The sequence below is a fragment of the Mauremys mutica genome, chromosome 7 (genome assembly GCF_020497125.1).
Source record: "Mauremys mutica isolate MM-2020 ecotype Southern chromosome 7, ASM2049712v1, whole genome shotgun sequence".
NCBI lineage: Eukaryota > Metazoa > Chordata > Testudines > Geoemydidae > Mauremys > Mauremys mutica.
Genome location: NC_059078.1, coordinates 127,646,874 through 127,661,364, shown reverse-complemented (window position 1 = coordinate 127,661,364; position 14,491 = coordinate 127,646,874). Strand labels below are relative to the sequence as shown.

General features: G+C 69.8%; 1 protein-coding gene across 2 annotated transcripts in view; it reads left to right on the top strand.

Annotated features, from left to right (window-relative positions):
• Positions 1-4,241: 4,241 nt before the first annotated feature.
• Positions 4,242-14,491, top strand: part of LDB1 (LIM domain binding 1) — a 42,479-nt gene continuing 32,229 nt past the window's right edge. Inside the window, exon 1 of one of the 2 annotated variants that reach the window (XM_045024298.1) lies at positions 4,242-4,486. In XM_045024298.1, the coding sequence (XP_044880233.1) occupies positions 4,462-4,486 (25 nt within the window). In that variant the 5' untranslated portion in view covers positions 4,242-4,461. The remainder of the gene's footprint in view (positions 4,487-14,491) is intronic. The other variant, XM_045024297.1, reaches the window with a different exon arrangement.

Genomic DNA, 14,491 nt, shown 5'->3' with positions numbered 1-14,491 from the left:
CGCGAGGGGGCCCCGGACGTCTCGGCGCTGAGCCAGCAGGGCCCGGATTCCTGAGTCAAGCTGTTCCCCAAGTGCTCGCGGCCCGAGGCAGGAGCCCTGCGCCCAGCAGGGGGACAAGGAAGCTGAGTGCCCCACACAAAGCCCGGGCCCCTCCGGTGCATCCTAGCAACAGCCTCGTGTGGGCCTGATCCTGCCCAGGCCTTCTCTGGGGAACGGGGAGGGGCCCCGCAAGTCCTGCCCTTGGGCTCATCCCTCTCAGGGACCCACACGTTGCCTTGCTGGGCTCCGGCCAGCAGTCGCTGGGGCAGGGCAGGGCAGGCAGCAGCTCCCGCCCCCCCATGTGTGCCCCCCCTCGCTGGCGCGCCTCCCTGCCCCCCCTGTGCATGCCCCCCCTCCCCGGTGCACACCCCTGCCCCATCCGTGTGTGCCCACCCCCCCCACCGGTGCGCACCCCCCCTCGCTGGCACCCCCCCGTGCATGCACCCCCCCTCGCCAGCGCACACCCCTCTGTGCATGCCCACCCGTGTGACTGCCCCCCCACCACATCTGTGCATGCCCCCACCGTGCCAGCACGCCCCCCGCCCCCTACGTGCATGCCCACCCCCTCGCCGGCGCGCCCACCCCCACCCCCTCGCCGGTGCACCCCCACCTCTGTGCATGCCCACCCCCTCGCCGGCGCGCCCACACCCACCCCCTCGCCGGCGCGCACACAGCCGCCCCTTTGCATGCTGACGGCTGGACACCTGCCCTTTCCCTGCCCACGCTTGGGGGCCGCTGGGGCTGCAGGGGTGGTGAGTGGGGGCTGGGGGGAAGGGAACGGTTTAGAGCCAAGCTGGCCCCTTGTTGTCTGGTGGGGGGAGGGGCCAGGTGCCAGGGGCCAGTTCATACTGGAGACCTGCCACGGCACTCGGGCCCTTCCTGCGCCATGGGGCCTCCACGGGGTCCTCTGCCCGTTGGGGTGGCGGGCTTAGGGCAGGGGTGGGCAAACTACAGCCCGGCGGCCACATCCGGCCCTTCAGACACTTTAATCCGGCCCTCGAGCTCTCGCTGGGGAGCGCGGCCTGGGGCTTGCCCTGCTCTGCACGTACCGCGGCTCCCCCCGCGTGGCTCCCGGAAGCAGCGGCATGTCCTCCCTCCGGCTCCTACACGTAGGGGCAGCCAGAGGGCTCCACACACTGCCCCTGCCCCCAGTGCCACCCCCACAGCTCGACTGGCCGGGAACCAGCCCGCCATACAATTTCCATACCCAGATGCGTCCCTTGGGCCAAAAAGTTTGCCCACCCCTGGGTTAGGGTCTGCTCCAGTGCCCCCGTGCGGGAGCCCACTGGAATGAAAGGGCAAAAGGCCAGCAGCTGAGATAAGGAAATTCACTGTTAGCCTGTGGAACTCACTGCCACAAGGAACCACGGAGGCCAAAAGCTCAGCAGGTTCCCCAAAAGGGCCAGTCGTTTCCTGTGGCTAATGAGTGGGTGTCCCAAGTGACATTACAGGGGATGTGGAAGGGCCACAAACCCTCCTGCCCCAGGGAATGAGCCAGCCCCACAGCACTCTCCCCAGGGGCCAGATATTCTCCAGGTGCCCATCGGGGGCATCTTACACCTTCCCCCGGCGGCCCCTAGCGGATCCAGTCCCTGGTCTGGCAATTCCGAGACAGCTAAGGGGGGGCTGGCAGCCCCAGGACAGAGGCGGGGTCCCCCCTCCCTGCCCCCTGGGCACCAGCCCCAGCTGCTGTCCCAGGGCAGGCTCCGCCTGTGGTGTAGCTCAAACTCCCCTCCCCTCGCCCCGCCACGCCTGCGCATCTGGGCCTGGAGAGGGCTGGCCTGGTGCCAAGCAGAGGAAGTGGCCCAGAAGTGGCAGGGAGGGGGATGCTCCAGCGGCCTCGGCCTGTCCCTCTGTGTGTCTGTCCCTCTCCCTGGCCCCTCTGTCTGTCTGTCTGTCTGCCCCGGAGACAAACCCAGGGCTTCAGCGGGGCTCCTTGGCCTGCTCCCACTGTGTGCGGAAGCAAAGGCAAAGCGGGTTTCCAGGGGGCACGATCCCTGCAAGGGACTGGGGGGCTCGGGGCCAGACTGGGACCCGGGGGCAGTCCCCCAGCAGAAGAGCCAGAGCTGGATCTTCGAGCTCACTGGGATAACGGACCCCGGGGACAGCACGCCCCCACCCCCGAGGGAGAAAGGAGCCGGAGCCCTGGGGCGCTCCAATTCTGCGTCTTCCTCTCCCCAGGGGCACTGCATGCCGGCTCCATTGCGGGGCACAGGGATCCAGGCGGGGCTCGTCCCCCCCGGGCACTGCGCGGGGCACAGGGATCCAGGCGGGGCTCGTCCCCCCCAGGCACTGTGCGGGGCACAGGGATCCAACCGGGGCTCGTCCCCCCCAGGCACTGCGCGGGGCACAGGGATCCAGCCGGGGCTCGTCCCCCCCGGGCACTGTGCAGGGCAGGGATCCAGCCGGGGCTCGTCCCCCCCGGGCACTGCGCGGGGCACAGGGATCCAGCCGGGGCTCGTCCCCCCCGGGCACTGCGCGGGGCACAGGGATCCAGGCGGGGCTCGTCCCCCCCGGGCACTGCCTGGGGCACAGGGATCCAGGCGGGGCTCGTCCCCCCCGGGCACTGCCTGGGGCACAGGGATCCAGGCGGGGCTCGTCCCCCCCGGGCACTGCGTGGGGCACAGGGATCCAGCCGGGGCTCGTCCCCCCCGGGCACTGCGCGGGGCACAGGGATCCAGCCGGGGCTCGTCCCCCCCCGGCACTGCGCGGGGCACAGGGATCCAGCCGGGGCTCGTCCCCCCCGGGCACTGCGCGGGGCACAGGGATCCAGGCGGGGCTCGTCCCCCCCCGGGCACTGCGCGGGGCACAGGGATCCAGCCGGGGCTCGTCCCCCCCCCCGGGCACTGCATGGGGCACAGGGATCCAGCCGGGGCTCGTCCCCCCCGGGCACTGCGCAGGGCACAGGGATCCAGCCGGGGCTCGTCCCCCCCGGGCACTGCCTGGGGCACAGGGATCCAGGCGGGGCTCGTCCCCCCCCCGGGCACTGCACGGGGCACTGGGATCCAGGCGGGGCTCATCCCCCCCCGGCACTGCGCGGGGCACAGGGATCCAGGCGGGGCTCGTCCCCCCCGGGCACTGCGCGGGGCACAGGGATCCAGGCGGGGCTTGTCCCCCCCGGGCACTGCCTGGGGCACAGGGATCCAGGCGGGGCTTGTCCCCCCCGGGCACTGCCTGGGGCACAGGGATCCAGGCGGGGCTCATCCCCCCCTGGGCACTGCCTGGGGCACAGGGATCCAGCCGGGGCTCGTCCCCCCCCCCGGGCACTGCCTGGGGCACAGGGATCCAGCCGGGGCTCACCTCCCCGCCCCACCGGGCACTGCGCAGGTGGGTCTCAGTGGCTCCTTGCTGGGCTGAACTGGCATTTCGGAGGCACATGGGCACCTCTGGCCATGGCAGTGCAGCGAGCACCGCGGGGCTGGACAGGCAGCCATGACCGGTGACTGCCTGTGAACTAAAAACAGGCAACTTGGCCCCCGCCCAGCCCAGCCCCCTCCACTGCCCTGCCCCCCCTCACAGCCTCTTCCTCCCTGACCCCTGTACGCCTTCCCTTCCCCCCCCGCCCCCCATGCTCCCAGCCCAGCCCCCTCTTCCTCCTCGACCTCCCACCTCCTTCCCCACCCCCACCTTCCCCCACCCCAATGTATCACCAGCCCCCCTCTAGCTCCCCGCCTGGCCCCGGGTGGCTCATGTTACACCAGGCAGCCCATGGGGCCCCACGGCTCCGTTCGGGTCCAGCCCCCGTGTGCTGCTCCCTTAGCTCCGGGCCCAGGCCAGAGGGGTCCGACCCCCACGGGAAAGGGCTGCTGCACCCGGGCAAGGCGGGGTGTCCTCACCCCTGTGCTGCGCCGGGGACGGCAAGGACGCGGCGCGCACACACGTGTGCTTGCACACGCACACATACACGGTCACACATAGGTACGCACACACACACATACCTGCACACACATGCACACAGTGCACATACACACACGCATAGGTGGCCACACATGCACGCATACGCACACACACATCCACGTATGCACACACAGATGTACACACACATACACACGGACACGCACGGGCCCTGCCTCCCCCACACGTTTGTGCACACGCGGGGCCACGCACGTCCACACGCGCAGCCCAGCCGCAGCCGCACACGCACGCACGCACGCTGGCCCTGCCCCCGCCGCGCACGCGCACACGCACACGCACTCTCACACACAGACACGCGCACGCACGCGCGCAGCAGCACAATCACCATGTCAGAGATTTCGGCTCCGGCCCGGTTTTTTCCGCGCTGCGTCACGCGCCCGTGACTCCCCCCGGGGCGGCCAGCGCGTGGGAGCAGCGCCGCGGGGAGCCCCTGCGCCGGGGGGCCCCGCTCGTGTCCCGCCGCGGGGGCGCCTCGCAGCTCGCCGGGGCCCGGCCGGGCATGTGAAGATGTCAGTGGGGTGCGCATGCCCTGGTGAGTGGCTCCGGCCGGTCCCCTTCGCGCGTGGGGGGGGGGCCCGCCCGCCCCCCGGCACTGGGCACCCACGGGAGACGCGGGGCGGGGGTGGGCGCAGGAAACCCGCCTCTCCGCGGGGCCGGGGGGAACGAGGGGTCCGTGGCGGGCTGGGTTTTCACCCGGGCTGGTGGAGCACAAGGGGAGACGGACCCACAGAGGCTGGTTGCGTCTAGTGGGCGGCGGTGCCCCCCGGCCCGGCTTGGGGGGCTGGGGGCACCGTGCAGGATGTGCCGGGGTGGGGGCAGGGTGGCGGTGCCCCTTGGCCTGGACTGGGGGGCTCGGGGCACCGTGAGGGGTGGGGGCAGGGTGGCGGTGCCCCCCGGCCCGGCTTGGGGTGGGGGCTGGGGGCACCGTGCAGGATGTGCCGGGGTGGGGGCAGGGTGGCGGTGCCCCTTGGCCCGGCTTGGGGGGCTGGGGGCACCGTGAGGGGTGGGGGCAGGGTGGTGGTGCCCCCCGGCCCGGCTTGGGGGGCTGGGGGCACCGTACAGGATGTGCCGGGGTGGGGGCAGGGTGGCGGTGCCCCCCGGCCCGGCTTGGGGGGCTGGGGGCACCGTGCAGGATGTGCCGGGGTGGGGGCAGGGTGGCGGTGCCCCCCGGCCCGGCTTGGGGGGGGTGGGGGCACCGTGCAGGATGTGCCGGGGTGGGGGCAGGGTGGCGGTGCCCCCCGGCCCGGCTTGGGGGGGGTGGGGGCACCGTGCAGGATGTGCCGGGGTGGGGCAGGGTGGCGGTGCCCCTTGGCCCGGCTTGGGGGGTGGGGGCACCGTGCAGGATGTGCCGGGGTGGCATTGGAGCTGGGCACCCGCCAGCAGTAACCGAGAGAGGAAAGGGTTGTAACCACCTGGCTGTGGAGGGGCCGCTGGCCACTCTCCCCCCCCCGGAAGCGCTCGGGGGGGCGGCCGAGGCAGGGTCAGGGCACCAGCTGGGTGCAGGCGGCACCCGGGGGAGTGGGTGGGGGGAGTGTGATGAGGTGGTGAGGCCTCAGCTTTGTCCCAGCCGCGGGCCCTTGCCCTGCAGGGGGGCTGCCCCGGACTGGCCCGTGGGGAGTGTCTCTGGGCTCCGAGGGACCTTCCAGCCTTGCCAAGCAGTGGGGGCACCTGGGGCGAGCGCGGGTCTCCTGGCGCAGTGCAGCGGCTGCCCCATGCTGGGAGGAGAAGCGGGTCCCGGTGCCCCTCAGGCCCGGTGCACGGGTGCTGTGAGCTGGCCGGGGCAAGGCCGAGGGTTGGGGCGGACGGGGAGTCGCTGGCAAGGTGGGCAGGGCTGGTTCAGGCGTGTGGGGGCAGCGGGGAAGGGGTGAGATGTTCATTCCCTCCCGTTCCCTCACTCCCTTCCTCTGCCCCGTCTGCCCAAAGCCATTTGGGGACCTGCAGGGCACAGCAGACTGGGGGGGGAGAGTACCGATGGGTTTGGGCAGTTGTGGGGTCTGGCGGGCAGTGGGGGGGTGCCGGATCGGGGTGGCAGGGCTGGCAGGCAGTGGGGGCAGTTGTGGGGTCTGGCGGGCAGTGGGGGGGTGCTGGATCGGGGTGGCAGGGCTGGCAGGCAGTGGGGGGTGCGGGGTCTGGCTGGCTGACAGGGCCGGCGGGCACTGGGGGGTGTGGGGTGAGGCCCTTCCTCATGTGGGGCGTTGGCTGATGCCCCCTGAGCCTGGCCTGAAAGCTCTTGTCTTTGGTGTGCCTGGAACGTGTCTGTGAGCAGCCTTTGGCAGGGCCAGTTGGGTCTCCCGGGCGTGGGCTGAGCCCTCCCCGGTGCTGCCCTTCCCCTGACCGGGAAGGGTTTGGCTGGGGCGGATGCTATCGTCTGTGGGTCCTGTGCAGGCCTGGGGGGGTGGCTCAGGGGCCCGGGCACTAGGTAACCTGGATTCAAGTCCCTGCTCTGCCACAGACTCCTTGTGTGACCTTGGGTGAGTCACTCAGCCCCGTGCCTCAGTTTCTCTGCCTGTCCAGTGGCTGCCTCGTGGGGCGGGTACAAGGAGAGTGTTGCGTGTGGCCGTGCGATTGCCCGGGGGCGCCTGGTAGGGCTGTGCTGTGCGTGGGGTGAGCAGGTGTGCTGGGGGGCGGGTCGAGAGCCCGAGCACAGGGGCCTGCCTGGCCCCCCCGCCGTGGGGCCAGCCCCCCAGCAGGGCACGGTGCAGGCTGTGCACCCCTGGGCCCAGCCCCCTATCCGGCTCCCCCTCTGTTCGGGGCGGGGGCCCTGCGGTGCCTGCCCGGCTGCCCCTCCCCCGCACTGGTTCAGGCGGCCCCTTCCCCCACCCGCCTCCCCCAGCTCCCGTGGAAGCTGCCAGAGCCAGAGCGCTGCTTCCTCGAGCAGAAAGTCACGTGAGCCGCCTGGCCTGCCTTTAAAGGGCCAGCCCCAGCAGGCGCCCCCCCCCCCAGGGCGCACAGGGCCTGCACCCCCTTCTGCCCGCGGTGCCGGGGGGGCCTGGCTCCCGCTGCAGCCGGGATGTGGCACCGGCCCCCACCCAGCTGTGCCCGGAGGTTGTGTTGGGGGCGGCGCCCGCTGCCTGGCACAGCAGTGGTGACCGGCAGGGCCTCAGGCGGGGCAGAGCCCTGTGGGGTCACTGAGTCCGGCCCATCCCCCCACCCCTTGCGAGGGCAGCGATAATCCTTCCCCAGGGCTCCCAGAGCCCCTCCCCGCACGTCTCCCCCTCCCCGACTGGGGTGCGTGTGTCATTGCCCAGGGGGACCAGCCGGGAGTGCGCACACACGCGTGTGCGTGCGCGTTACCCGCCCCTGCCTCCCGCCCCACGCAGGGCTCGAAATGCAGCCAGAGATTTCCCCGCCAGCCGCCTCCCCGGCCCCCCGCCCAGCCTGGGCTGTTTATGGGAATACAGAACAAGCAACCTCTGCCTCTGGCCGCCAGCCAGCCAGAAACATTTAATGAGCGGCTGGGACCAGGCTGCGCTCTGGGGCTGCGTTAACTTGGAGGAGTTTCCTGCTTGGGATTGGCCATTGGGGGTCTACTGTTCCCCCCCCTTCGCCGCGGAACCTCTCACCCCAGGGAGGGAGCGGGGGTCCCTGCCCATCCCTCTGCTCTGTTAGGGGCGAAAAAGCAACGGGGGCAGGGCAGATACCCGGTCCCCCCCATGCATCAGCAATTCCCCCCGCTCTGCACCCGGGGGTGAGAACAGAGCCTGGGGGCCGGTGCAGTGTAACGAGTGGGGCCGTGCCAGGGCCCGAGCGCTGCTTTTGGCCCGGCGGGATTGGAGCAGCTCCGCTGCGTTGCACGGGGATCCTAGGCCCTCTATTGCTAATGGGGGGTGGGGATTCTCCTGCGGCTCAGGTGGCGGGGGAGGGTTGCTTGGTGGAGCAGGGGGGTCAGAGCTCTGTGCCGGCTGGCACCATGGATACCTGTGCGTCGGGTGCTCGCCCCAGTTCCCTTTGTGCTGAGCCCACGGGGGGGTGAGTGTATGCGTGTGTGTGTCCCCCCCCCCCCCGCGCCCCAGCAATGGAGAGACAGCAGGAGAAGGGAACAGGCCCCACTAGGGGCCCTGCCCTGTGCAGAATCGCAGACCTTGGGGGGCGGGGGAGTCTGGCAGCTGCTGGAGCCAGAGCCGGGCTGAGCTCAGACCCCTGGGGGCAGCAGTTTCCATAGTGCTCCCCGGCTCGGCTCGTCCCATGGTAGCTGAGTCACAGGCCCCGGGAGCGGGGCAGTGAGCAGAGTTGCTCGCCCTGCCCTGCCTGCGGGCCAGGACCTCGCTCCGCCACTCTGCAGAGGGGAAGTGACTTGCTGACGCAGGGACCTAGTAGCAGAGCCAGGGGGGGGAGAACCCAGGTGTCCTGACGTGCAGGTTCTGCTCTAACCACTAGCCCTCCTTCCTCCGGCGTGCTGGGCACCCCCGGCAGCCCCAGGACGCTGCCCTACATCAGCCCTCAGTGCCTCTTGTCCGGCCTCCTCCTCTTGCACAGCAAAACGGAGAGCGCAGGGGTGTCTCGGGGGGGCCTGGGGTGGTTTGGGGGAGCAGGCCGGGTGTGTGGGTGTCTCTGAGGGAGGGGGGCTGGGGTGGATGGGGGAGCAGGCGGGGTGTCTGGGGATGTGGGGGTGTCTGAGGGAGGGGGGGGGGGGTGGTTGGGGGAGCAGGTGGGTGTTTGGGCGAGGGGGTGTGTGGGGGTGTCTGAGGGAGGGTACTGGGGTGGATGGGGGAGCAGGCGGGAGTCTGGGGATGTGGGGGTGTCTGAGGGAGGGGGGCTGGGGTGGTTGGAGGAGCAGGCGGGAATCTGGGGGTGTGGGGTGTCTGAGGGAGGGGGCTGGGGTGGTTTGGGGGAGCAGGCGGGTGTCTGGGGGTGTGGGGTTTCTGAGGGAGGGGGGCTGGGGTGGATGGGTTAGCAGGCGGGTGACTGGGGGGGTGGGGTGTCTGAGGGAGGGGGGCTGGGGTGGATGGGGGAGCAGGCGGGTGTCTGGGGGTGTGGGGTGTCTGAGGGAGGGGGCTGGGGTGGATGGGGGAGCAGGCGGGTGTCTGGGGGTGTGGGGTGTCTGAGGGAGGGGGGCTGGGGTGGATGGGGGAGCAGGCGGGTGTCTGGGGGTGTGGGGTGACTGAGGGAGGGGGGCTGGGGTGGTTTGGGGGAGCAGGCGGGGTGTCTGAGGGAGGGGGCTGGGGTGGATGGGGGAGCAGGCGGGTGTCTGGGGGTGTGGGGTGTCTGAGGGAGGGGGGCTGGGGTGGTTTGGGGGAGCAGGCGGGGTGTCTGAGGGAGGGGGCTGGGGTGGATGGGGGAGCAGGCGGGGTGTCTGGCACTGACTGCAGCGAGCTGTACGTGTCCAGCCACGCTGCGAATCAGGCGCTGGGAGCCCCCCGACTCCGCAGGTCTGAAACCCGTCAGGCCGGAGCTGGCCCAGGGACACGAGGCGGGCAGCTGCCAGGCCCTGCCTCCCTGTCCGGGAAGCCCTCCAGGCGGCTCCCACGCAGCACCCACGTGTAGCCAGGGACGCCGCTTTCCTCGCCGAGTCCTGCCCCCCAGGCTGTGTCTGGTGTGGAGCTCTGGGGGCAGCCTTGGGGGGTGCGGCAGGGCTGGCTGTGGGGCAGGTTTCCCAAAGGACGCGCCCTGGGGAGCCCCAGAGTTGAGCTGCCCCATCAGCGCCGATGGGAGTGTTAATCCCGAACCCGGGTGGGGAGGGTGAAGGCCGCTGAGTGCCTGGGACACTGGCTGGGAGATCCCCCAATGGGCGGGGGGGTGTGTGGAGTCCCCATTGGGGTCCCTGGCGATGCTCCATCGGGGAAACCCTTGCCCTGGCAATCGGCGTTACCCTCTGGGGGGGAGGAGGGGCCTGTTGGGTTTTCTGTGGCTGCGACTCTGAAGAAAGAGCCGCTCCTCCCCCTTCCCGCAGTTCCTGCTGAGCGGGGTCACTGCTTCCCCCAGGGCCGCGTTGCTCCCCAGCCGCGGGGGCCTGCTGGCACAGCCCGGCGAGGGGCGGCGGTGCACACGGACACCAGCCAGGCGGCCAGGGTCCCTGCACGTTTCGGTGGAGGCAGCAGGAGCTGGGGGAAAGTGCTGTGGTAGGTCGTTGCGTGCTCCGTCACTGCAGGGGCGTCCCGGCAGCGGGCAGCGTAACGCACATTGCAGCAACTGCTCCCAGCCCCCGGGTGGCTCCACACCGATTCCCCTCGCCCCTGTGGGTGACACGCACGTTGCACTGCCCAGGCCACGGGTCCCCCACAGCCACGCACGAGTAAATATAAACATGCCTGTGTGCCCGCGGCCCCGCACAGCCGTCACGGGGCTATACACATTGGCCACGGGCATTTCACAGCCGCGGCAGGACAGAGCCAGAGCCTCCTGCTCCGAAATGCAGTTACTGGAGACTCTCCGTTAGCAGTATGGGGCTTATGGCACACAGCCAAGCGAGGCTGGTTTCTCCCCAGTGGGGGGCAGTGTTGCACAGATACGCTGCAGTATATGTCCCCCTGTCCTGGGGTCGGGGGAGTCCACAGAGGTCCCTGTATGGTATGTCCTGGCTTCTGCTCTGGTCAAGAGGGGTCTGTGGTCTCCAGGGCCAGGCTCTCTGTATTGGCCCGTGGGCTGCGCTTTGCCTGCCCTGTGTGCTGGGCCCAGGCAGGTCGAGTGATCCGGGAGGGTCAGTGCTGGGAGGAGGCGGGGGGTCCCCACTTGGCCCTAGCGTCAGGGTTAGCCCACCAGGTCCCCCTGCCCAGTGCCAGTGGGGCCGGCGTGCGGCTGCAGAGCTGCGGAAGGGACCCTGGGTGGCACTGGGGCAGCCCCCTGGCATGCTGGGGGCGTTGGCAGGAGAGTGTGAAAGGCTCCCTTCCCCCGCCTCCCCTGCTGTGTGTGTGTGTGTGGGGGGGGGGGATCAGTCTGCCTGCAGGGTGTGGCTGTGGTTTCCTGCCGCTGCTGGGGGCGGGGGGGTCCTGCATGCCCGGGGGGCAGGGTTATGCACACGCGACTGTACATACACCCCCCCCCCACACACACACACCAGGGCTCTCAGACCCGTATCCTGTTGGCTGCAGGGTCCCTGGCCTGCGTCCCAGGGGACAGTGTCTGTGGGAAGACGGCAGGGCTGGGCCCCCACACTCCTGGTCCCCAAACCCAGCTCCCTGCTGTCTCTGGGTCTTTCTCTTTCTACGCAGAACCTGGAGTTTTCCACACACCCCCCTGCCCCCCAAGCTGCTGGGCCTGGATCAAAACAAGAGGGACCGTTGGGGAGGGTTTGATCTCCAAGTGTCCCAGCCGCCAGCCCCACCCCTCTGGGGCTCCGCCAGTGACCACAGATAACAGCCTGCCCCGTCCCTAGGGCCCTGGCATGGGAGGGGGAGTCCCGCAGCCCCCAGGGTGGGTGCAAGGTCAGCAGAAGGACTGGGGGGGGCAGTGGGGGCACACAGAGCCCCTGGCGGGGGGGGGGGGTTGCAGGCATTCCCTGACCCCGAGGGGGATGCGAGCCTGGTGCCCAGGGAGCTTGGAGGGATGCCAGGAGCTTGGTGGCAGAAGCTGCGACGTGGGGGACCCTCGGCTTGTTTTACAGATGTGATTTGTTATCTGATGGCGGCGGAGCCCAGCCAAGGCCCAGGCTCCCGCTGCGCCAGGCGCTGTACAAACGGGACAGAGAGACGGTCCCTGTCCCAAGCACTTAGGTGAAATGTTCTGCTTGATTTCACGCCCCCCTTGCCTCTGCCAGGGAGAGGAGCCGGAAATGCCAGGGCGCCTTGGCTGGGGGCTCGGCTGGCCCAGGCTCAGGGCAGAGTGGGAGCCAATGGCAGGGGGCCAGAGCAAACTCCTGCATGGACCCCACTGGGGTTTGCCGGGCCCTGGAGGGGGCGGGGACGAGCAGCAGCCTTGATGGAGGATTCTTAGAACTGGGAACCCAGCGTATCGTCCTGGGCTGGCCGGTGGGCGGAATCAGAAGTGCCCAGCTGTGTGTCATAGGCACTTCACTGCATGCAGCTGGTGGGGATTCTCCCTGAGTGCAGGGGCCTGTGTTGGCGGCTCGGCGCTCTCCCCGGCCTGCGGCTGCGAAGCGTGGCGTGATTGGCGAGGGCACCGTGCCGCGGAGCCCCCGGGTCAGTGTGTTGCGTGTCCCCCTGGGGGATCTGATCCACAGACCATGAGTCCGGTGCAGCCAGACCCCGGGCCTGGCTCCTTAGCTCCAGCTGTAGGGACTTGTGCTTTCGGCTTTGGAGGCCCCCTTCAGTGCTGAGGTGTCGGCCAGGACCGTGCCTCACCTTCCCCTTGTGCTGTGGGCGCTGGCGTACCCTGGGCAGGTGTGAATCACGTGGGGAGGCCCTTGGCTCAGGCTCTGCAGGGCGGGGAGCTGGCGTCGCCCCTTGGAAGGGGCCCAGAGCGCACTGCAGCGTAGGATCTGGTTGTCTCTGAGCTGCCTGTGGCTGAGTGTCTCCCGGTGCAGGGGGGTAGCCGTGCCAGGGCACTGCTGGGGGGAAGCTCCCAGCGCAGCAGTTCTCCCAGGCAGCACGCGGCTCGGAGGGAGGCCGCGTGGCACAGGATTTCCAGCGCGGCTCTCACCGCTGTAGGGCCCGCCTGGCACACGTTGCTCCAAGCCCCAGAGAATCGCCTGCCGTGCAGCAGCCCGGTCCCAGCTCCAGGCTCTGTGGAAGGGGGAGAGTCTGCAGGCAAAGCTCAGCAATGGCTGCAGCTGCCTCACTGCCCCCAACCTGCCCCGAATGCTGGCAGTGAATGGCTCCTCCCCCCAGTGCACATCACCCCCCCCCCAGGGCTGGGGGGCTGCAGCTGGCTCTCTCACACCAGGAGTGCAGACCCCCTCCACAGGGGTCCCAGGCCCAGCCTTCCCGCTGGGCGTGGGAGAGGGGTGGAGTGTGGCCCAGGCCGCAGGACAGGCTGGGGCTTAGGGGCAGTGCTGGCAGGGCCTTGCCCCACTGGGGACTGCTGCAGGGAAACTCTGGGCCTCAGAGCCACTGCAGCTCGCAGAGGTGAGTTAGTGTCTCTTAGGAGCCATCCGAGCCAGGGCCTGTGGGGTCTCTGGGGCAGCCTGTTAACATTGTGGAGGGGGCCCTTGTCCTCAGCCTCACGGAGGGGGGGGGGCAGAATGCCCTGAGGGCAGCTCTGCTCTGCAGAGGGACAGGCAGAAGCAAAACAGTGTCAAGCTTTCCCCTGGGGGGTGGGTGCATCAGGACTGCTGTGGTTCACTGGCAGAGCGGGTGTGGTCAGGAGCCCAGGGCTGGGCTAGCCGGGGGCTGCGGGTCGGGACTGAGGGGCACCAGCAGAGATAGGGGTGGAGGGGCTGGGCTAGCCGGGGGCTGCGGGTCGGGACTGAGGGGCACCAGCAGAGATGGGGGTGGGGGGGCTGGACTAGCAGGGGGCTGTGGGTCGGGACTGAGGGGCACCAGCAGAGATAGGGGTGGAGGGGCTGGGCTAGCCGGGGGCTGTGGGTCGGGACTGAGGGGCACCAGCAGAGATAGGGGTGGAGGGGCTGGGCTAGCCGGGGGCTGCGGGTCGGGACTGAGGGGCACCAGCAGAGATGGGGGTGGGGGGGCTGGGCTAGCCGGGGGCTGCGGGTCAGGACTGAGGGGCACCAGCAGAGATGGGGGTGGGGGGCTGGACTAGCAGGGGGCTGCGGGTCAGGACTGAGGGGCACCAGCAGAGATGGGGGTGGGGGGCTGGACTAGCAGGGGGCTGCGGGTCGGGACTGAGGGGCACCAGCAGAGATGGGGGTGGGGGGCTGGACTAGCAGGGGGCTGCGGGTCAGGACTGAGGGGCACCAGCAGAGATGGGGGTGGGGGGCTGGACTAGCAGGGGGCTGCGGGTCGGGACTGAGGGGCACCAGCAGAGATGGGGGTGGGGGAGCCCAGGGCTGGGCTAGCAGGGGGCTGCGGGTCAGGACTGAGGGTGATTTTGAGATCACAGGGTCCCCGAGAAGCCCGTTGGTTCCCCCCCGTCAGTACACACGCGCCTTGCCGTGCTGGTTTTGCCCGCACCTGATCTCCGAGTTGTGCCTGGCTCCCTCCGTATCCTGATTCCATTTGCTGGCTCCATCGGTGCGTTTGCTGGGACAGGTTGCACTTGGCAGTGGCTTTAATTGTCCTTCCCCCCTTGAAACTCTGGTGCGCCCTTGGGTGTCACTTGGCCCCGGCGTGTGGGGCCGGGGCAGGGTTCCGAGCCCCCGTGGGTCTGCGGACTATGTCTGAGGGGCCCGCGAAAGACTTAGACTGAAAACGGATGCAGGAGAACTGAACTATAGACAGACGGTAGATGTGCAGAGGGGGCCGCACCTGCATTCAAAATGAAAATGACAAAAGGTTGAGAACCACTGGGCTAGGGGGTATTTCCCGCCCTGCAGCCGCCGGGCCGGGCCTGCGGTTGGGGTGGCTGTCGGTTTGGTGGGCGCTGGTGAGGAGCTCCCGGCTGTGGCAGCAGGTTGCCTTCGGCCCAGCTGGCAGAACCGGGGCGGCTGTTCCACAGGAAGGACACACGTATCAGTAACAGGAAAGAAGCAGCAAAAGGAAACAGAAGCGATACATTATTGATGGGGCCGTTTGCTGCTGCTATA